At 39.1% G+C, this 7,448-nt stretch overlaps 1 protein-coding gene across 1 annotated transcript; it reads left to right on the forward strand.

Moving 5' to 3' along the window:
• The first annotated feature begins 1,078 nt into the window (after positions 1-1,078).
• On the forward strand, positions 1,079-5,278 carry ptger4a (prostaglandin E receptor 4 (subtype EP4) a). Its single transcript, XM_084946953.1, has 2 exons — positions 1,079-2,165; positions 2,530-5,278. The coding sequence occupies exons 1-2, from the start codon at positions 1,386-1,388 to the stop codon at positions 3,097-3,099; spliced, it is 1,350 nt and encodes a 449-aa protein (XP_084803079.1). The 5' UTR covers positions 1,079-1,385; the 3' UTR covers positions 3,100-5,278.
• The last annotated feature ends 2,170 nt before the right edge of the window (positions 5,279-7,448 follow it).

The raw sequence follows: 7,448 nt of genomic DNA on the forward strand, positions 1-7,448 counted from the left end.
TTGCCTCTGGTTTTTTCCACAGAAGAGCGCTGACTTCACCCCACACACCCACTACGTTTTCACAGCTCTTTAGCCAATCACCTGGCAGAGAGCAACAGACTGCCAGGTGACACTTGTTACATATATACCTGACGTTCTTAGACAACTAACTACCTCAGTAATTCATCTCTACAGATTAACTACCGTGTACATCTGCTGGTTTGTTTAAATGTCACTTTTGTTTTGATGTGTTTTGTGTTTTTTGACAATTATAGAAAAGAATTAAATAAAAAGAAGACTACTGCTCTCACCTTAACATCGTGTTTATGTACTCCACAGTGAAAATGATGGATGCTTGTTTTGCCTTTAATTGAAACAAAATGTGTTTGGCGGCTGAATTTTAAGTTACTAATAAACTGTTCTCATTAAAATATGATCATAGAAACAGAAGGTTTTATTACAGCCTTATTCAAAGAGGCTGTTTGTTTGACATTTTATGACAATCTTATAAACATATGTGATCAGAATTAGACTGGAGACTAACTGATGTCACTGGAGCCTTTTCACATTTTGTTGATTTTTATCAGTATCTAAGGAACAAAAAGACTCTTGAACCAGTAAGCAAAATATGAAATGGCTGTAAGGAAGTCAGATTGTCAAAGTATAACCTTTAGTTGAATTATTGTCTTATTTCCCATCGCCTAATCTTGCGTGTTTTCATGTGAATCGTTTGGTTAATCTTTGCGATCAATCATTTCTCAAAGTAAAATCCACCCTAACAGATCAAAATGTAAGAAAAATATAGATTTTTGCCTTTTCTTCCTCTCTCTCTCTCTGTCCTGAAGTGGAAACTTTGAAAGCAAAAAACTACACTTTTATTTTTCAGACTCACTTTTGTTTTGTCCTTTTTTCCCCTACCTAATAATGTTATACCATGATGTAAACAATTTGCTGTGAGTTGTGGTTAATCTCTGTGTTACAAAATGTGCCCAAGACCTTTTTCCTGAACTGCTGATTAGGGCTGTGAAGTGAAATGAAGGGGAGGGGCTGAGCCCAGCAAGACGCCAGAAGGCAGAGCCTCATTTCAATGAAGTCACTGGTGTTGCTTGCTTTATCTCTCTGGCGTGGTGAGTGAAATCTGCTTCTGTCTTGCACAGCTAGCTGAGGATCTGATAAGAAAGCACCACGGAGTTGTTGGTTACCACAGAGGCAGCATGCGGAGGATGCTTTGGGGGATTTTGTAAGTTTTTTAAAGGTTAGTTTTCAGATAAGAAAAAACTACTTTCTTATTTTGAAAATGCTGCCCAGGCTTCTTTCACTTGTAGGTAAGTTTCTTGCTCTGGACTGGAAATACAGGCGATAAAAAGAGTTGCTTCACTTGTCTTGAAGTGCGTTTGGACTTCACAATGAATAATCAAACCACAGGGAGGACCATGGTCCCCACCATTCCGTCCATTATGTTCATTTTCGGGGTGGTTGGAAACCTCATCGCCATCGTGGTCCTTTGTAAATCTCGGAAAGAACAGAAAGAAACTACGTTTTACACGCTGGTGTGTGGGCTGGCGATCACGGACCTGCTTGGCACGCTGCTGGCCAGTCCGGTCACCATCGCCATTTATGTGAAAGGCGCGTGGCCCGGAGAGGACCCGCTGTGCCAGTACTTTGGATTCACCATGCTTTTCTTCTCGCTGGCAGGGCTCAGCATCATATGTGCCATGTCGGTAGAGAGATACATTGCTATAAACCATGCCTATTTCTACAACGACTACGTGGACCAAAAACTGGCGGGACTGACTCTAGTAGCGATCTACATCTCAAATGCTTTTTTCTGCGCTCTGCCAATTATGGGCTTTGGGCAGGTGAAGAAACAGTACCCACAAACATGGTGTTTTTTAGAGTGGAGGAGCAACAAGACCAGCGATGCCGCCTACTCCTACATGTATGCTGGTTTCAGCTCTCTTCTTATTCTCGCCACTGTCATCTGTAATGTGTTGGTGTGTGTGGCTTTGATCCGGATGCATCGACGCTTTGTGCGTAGGATGTCGCTTGGCACCGATGTGGGACGCAGCGTGGACCCGCGAAGAAGAGCACGCAGCTTTGGTCGTCTGGCCGGTGCAGAGATTCAGATGGTTATTCTACTCATAGGCACATCGGTAGTAGTCCTCATCTGCTCTATACCACTTGTTGTAAGTTTTTTTTATTTTTTTTCGGTTGCATGTTACCATTACGCACGCTTTACGCATGGTTCGTTTTCACACAATATGTTTTTTAAGTGCAGAAAACTGTTTAGTTAGGTTAAAAAAATGTGAAAAAGAAAAAAATGTCTGTAGTGAATCAACTTTTCCTTTCACCTTTTCAGCCACAACACTTACAGTCCAGATTAACCACTCTTACTCAGCACAGCTGCTGTATGCAGGATTATGTAAAAGTGTAAAACAGTTTACATTAGAAGTGAACTGACTCTCTTCCCTTTCATGTTTATATTAGTGCCCTCTCAAACATACGCATCCATATCTTTTCATTCAGTCACTATTCTCCTCTCCCCTGCAGGCTCAGGTGTTTTTAAACCAGCTTTATAAGACTCCAGTGGAGGTGCGGCTGGACAAAAACCCTGATCTACGGGCAATACGTTTTGCCTCTTTTAACCCCATCTTTGACCCCTGGATCTACATCCTGCTCCGCAAGACTGTTCTCATCAAGCTCATTGAGAAAATCAAGTGCCTGTTCTGTAAAATGGGAGCAAGGAGGCAACAGAGACAGGGAAACTTCCCCTGTATTGATGCCTATCAGCTCTCCTCTGTGATCTCTAACAGGGACTCTAACTCCTTGGTGTCTAGTGACCAACGAGATAGCAACAGCACATGTCAAACCTTCCTCTACTATAAAGATAAAACTGAGATGTGCACTGAAAAATGTCCTAAGTCAAACAAACTCTCTGCTTCACAACCACCTTCAGCAAGAAATTCACAAGCTTCTTACTCATCCCAAGAGGGCAGTGCTGAGAATCAGACCAGAGACGAGACAAATGCAATCACAGATCATCCATCATCTCCATGCCCTAAAGATCCAGCACTTCAGGTCACGCTGAACACCGAGACAGTAAAGGAGAAATGCATCTGACTCAACCAGAGAAATACTGTTTTATTTCTCTACAACAGACCTTTTGAAGAACTCAAAAATGGAAGTAGCACATAAATAATAAGTAACTCTTCTATCTAGTAGAGCCCATGCAGTGGGAAAGAGATAAGTGCTGTGAGTGATATCGTCCCGTTGTTTGTTTCAGCACCCAGTGATGACTGACTGTGTGAGCAGATTTTGCCATTTTGCCTAAGAAAGATGTTATGGTAAATGGTAAGTATTTGTATAGCGCTTTACTTGGTCCTAAGGACCCCAAAGCGCTTTACACAATCATCCACCCATTCACACACTGGTGATGGCAAGCTACATTGTAGCCACAGCCGCCCTGGGGCGCACTGACAGAGGCGAGGCTGCCGGACACTGGCGCCACCGGGCCCTCTGACCACTACCAGTAGGCAACGGGTGAAGTGTCTTGCCCAAGGACACTAACTATGTTAGACACATAACATTGATGAAAAAACTTTGTTCAACCATTGTGGAAACCTTTACCGTAAAGCTCTATTTACTGTCTCCAAACTGTGCTGACTACAAGCTTGTGGTCAGTGTAGTAAATGAAATAGTCCTGATTGTGCTTCTTGTGAGTATTCACATAGTTATTGTTAGGACTGATTCATTTGGAAACTCTACTGTACAGTGCTTTTTGAAGGGCACACTCATGTTAGCTACATGACTAATGTAGAGTAGAGTTTATAAGGTTGTGAACACAGACGTTTTTGTTCTATAGCCCGGAAAACACACAAAGATATTATCTCAAATTATTAAAAAAAAAAAAACTAAAACACAGCGAGGGCACAGAGGCTCTTGTTCCACAGTAGACTGGGAAATTTCTGCATAATTTCCACAGCTACAGAAAATGTTCTATAAATCAGTGGATAGATGCTGATCAATGAGATGCATTAAGCGGTCAGCTTGAGAAGAATCAAGTTCTAAATGAGCGATCTTGTGTAAAATATTTTTTTTGTGATATATAATTATTCTTCTCTAGGAGAAGGTCAAAATGAATAAATTCCAGCTCCAAAAGGATTACTCGTCCAAAAGACATATTTATGCGCAGTTATAAATTGTATCAGTCATGCAGTTTGATCAGTATTTACACTCACAAATTGTTGTCTTTCAACATCACTATCTATAAAGTCAGGACTCAAAATATCAAAGAACCTATTGAAAAATGTTCTGTATTAGTTAGGACTGAAGCTAAAGGTTAATTTTAGGAGTAACACTTCTCTTTGAGTGTAATGTTTAAAGTGAGATGTTCAGTTTTGCAGGAAACCAAAGTTTTTGTTGTCAAAGACATGCTGTTTACAGTGAAACAAAATCAGGAAAAGTCTGATGATGCTCACATTTAAAAAGATGGTACCAGCACCTTTTTCCTCCTTGAAAATGACCAGATACCACCCAATATCAGATCTAATATGAATTATCCAAGATCACAAGTCTAGATTTAAATATTATTCTCAAGTTTCATGTGAGTATACAGCGTAATCCTCCTCTCTGTTGCGTTTATAAGGCAAATTCTCCATTTTAATATTAAAAGTTAAACCTTCTGGTATTGTAACACTATACAGACTGAACTTTTGAACTCCTGTTGGTTTGAAGTTTTTCACTCAGATTATCTTTTTGTCTGAGTTTGAACATGAACATTGTAAACATTGTACAGTGAGGGCAAAAGTTAGAGATTGACATACTAGTTGAAAACTTTTAATTTATTTTGAGTCATTAAATTATGCACTTTATGCTCAGTTGTGGTTCATATTGTATTGCAGAGTGAAATTTGTGTACATGCATATACTGTATGAGCTTTGAATTCATTTGCTGTGGTAATATGTTATATCTGTAAATATGACTTGATGTACAAGAAAAAAACTGAGTGGAAATGACTGAGAACTTCTGTCTGATAAGAAATATATATGTCTACATTTATGATGCAGTTGTAAATGAACACTAACTGTTTCAGAGCAAACATCGCCTTTGACATGTTGTCATATTTTATTACCATAAAGCAGAACTGCTTAATACGAGCTTTCTTTCTCACAGTCACATTTTCCTTGTTTATATTTAGTGAGATCATCTCATGACCCCCATTAATTCAGACAAATGACCCTGAGAAAAGCGTGCTACCACTTTTCCGAAGTTTATAGATAAATAAACACAAATGCGATTATTGCTAGTCTACAACAATCTTACTGAATCTTGATTGTGTGAAAGACACACACACACACACACACACACACACACACACACACACACACACACACACACACACACACACACACAATAAGAGGAAATCAGAGGTCTTTGCTCTGATGGAAAAGAAAAATCAGGGGTCTCTGGAAGTAGAGGTGCCCCAGAGCGCTTCTCTCCTGAAACAATAAACACAATTGAAAGCTCCAGTTCACTGCAATTAAGCTTAAACAAGCATTGCAGTGGCTTAAGCAAACACCGGAGTGTGAGAGGATCCTCCAGACTCTGGGAACAAGACGCGTTAATTTAATTAAACTGTGAAAATCAGGATTGCACCGTAGCGGGAGATGGTGATACGTGGAACATTCATGAAGATTCTCAGTAATTTGATCATCTTTGTTCACCAGAGTCTGCAATACCCAATTAAATGTATTAATGGAAAAACAACAAGATTGATATCTACCATCTGGGTGAACAGGTGCACAAGCACAGCCTGTACAAATGTTCAGGATTGCCTCAATAACCCCAAACAGGCAAACAAGTAAGTGGTGACGTCTTGATGCATTCTCAATCATCCAGATAAGTAAATCTCCAAAAGTTGATTCTGTTCATCTGGACGTTTTCAGTGGGAGAAACGTTTCGTCACTCATCCAAGTGACTTCTTCAGTCTCAGCTGACTGCAGGTTTCCCCAATCGGTCATTATGGAAATGTACTGTTTATAAGACAGAATCAACTTTTGGAGAAGTAAGTGGTGAGACCATCAGCTTTAAATTTCAGCTGTGAAAAAATATCTCGGTGATGCTCAGAGAATTTGATCTCATGTGATGCACAACTTGACATGTTGTGTAAGTGGCAAAGCTGTGATGCTGCTTTATGTCAGCGGGGTCCTCTAGTGACAGTCTGCACACTGTCACCTCTGTGCTCATTGATAAACAACAGAAAGCACCTGTTGCTCGACAGTGTCCGCTGTCGCCCTCGGTTAAGGAGGAAATTAAACAAGACGAGTCTGAAAATATGTCAGAGCCAAAGCGGAGCTGAAGCAGGTCTTAGTGCAGGCGCTTCATCCCTCGGGTGATGGCGAAAAGAGAAATTAAATATAATTCAAAGGGAAAATATGATCCTCTGTGGTGTGTTTGGAGCCATTCTTTTCACATCAGTGTGACGACCATCCTTTCTCCATGTGACATCAGTGAAGCCACACAAGCTAAGTGCTAATCTCCTCTTTTGTTACAGCAATTACATTTTTTTAAATAAAGTTAAACATACAAATGCAAATAGATTAAACAAACAAATGGTATAAAAAGATTAAAATATACTATTGTAAAACAATATTTTGATGAGGTAAAAATTAACCCGACATCAAAATATGGACAATAAAATAAAAGACATACAAATTGAAACATAGACATAAAGTTACAATATAATATACAACAATTAAAATATTTTAATTTCCACATAATTTTAAATGGCTTACTAAAAAAATACAAAAATATATTTTAACAAAGTACTGCGGTCTGCATTACCTTAGGCTATAGCCCAATAACATATTGGTTTATACAATCACTTAACAAGCAAACGATCCTGGCTGGGATCTTCTTCAGAGTCCTGATTGACTGTGGGGGAAAAAAGAGAGAATAAATGTGGTATTATTATTATTATTATTATTATTATGAAGGGGTCTCAAAGTTATATAGGAATTTGTTGAATGTAAGTTTGTTTGTCTTACGATTGCTTGTTTACATTTTATTTATTTTATGCTGAGAGCACCACAACCTGAATCCGTTATGATGCCGATCATTTGCAGGCTGTATTATAATAGCTAAGTTAATAAGAACAGCTGATGTGGAAATTGAAAGACATACTGGAGGTGTTGGATCATCAGTCCAAAAATATTAGCAACTGAAAGCAACTTGACAACTTTCAGTCTTAAGAATTTTTTGTGTCAGTTTTGATTGAGTAGGTTTTTAGCTTTGGTTAGCTAATACTACAACACAACATTTTAAATTCATATCTCTGGCTGGGATCATGATTGTGGGGTTTACTGCCTGCAATGTCAAAAATAAAAGGCCTGATCTTTTCGAGTGGTAGCAAAAATCTCAGAGCTAATCAGTAAATGTTCTGCAAAACGTTTGCACGTGCATACCTAAAG

This window comes from Perissodus microlepis, chromosome 12 (assembly GCF_051167445.1).
Source record: "Perissodus microlepis isolate ML-2025 ecotype Zambia chromosome 12, ASM5116744v1, whole genome shotgun sequence".
Classification (NCBI taxonomy): Eukaryota; Metazoa; Chordata; class Actinopteri; order Cichliformes; family Cichlidae; genus Perissodus; species Perissodus microlepis.

What these genes read in the sequence shown, in the direction of transcription:
- ptger4a (XM_084946953.1), top strand. Translation starts at nt 1,386, where the DNA reads ATGAATAATCAAACCACAGGGAGGACCATGGTCCCCACCATTCCGTCC. An exon ending in TCTGCTCTATACCACTTGTT is followed by an intron (nt 2,166 to 2,529) that starts GTAAGTTTTTTT and finishes TCTCCCCTGCAG; the next exon opens with GCTCAGGTGTTTTTAAACCA.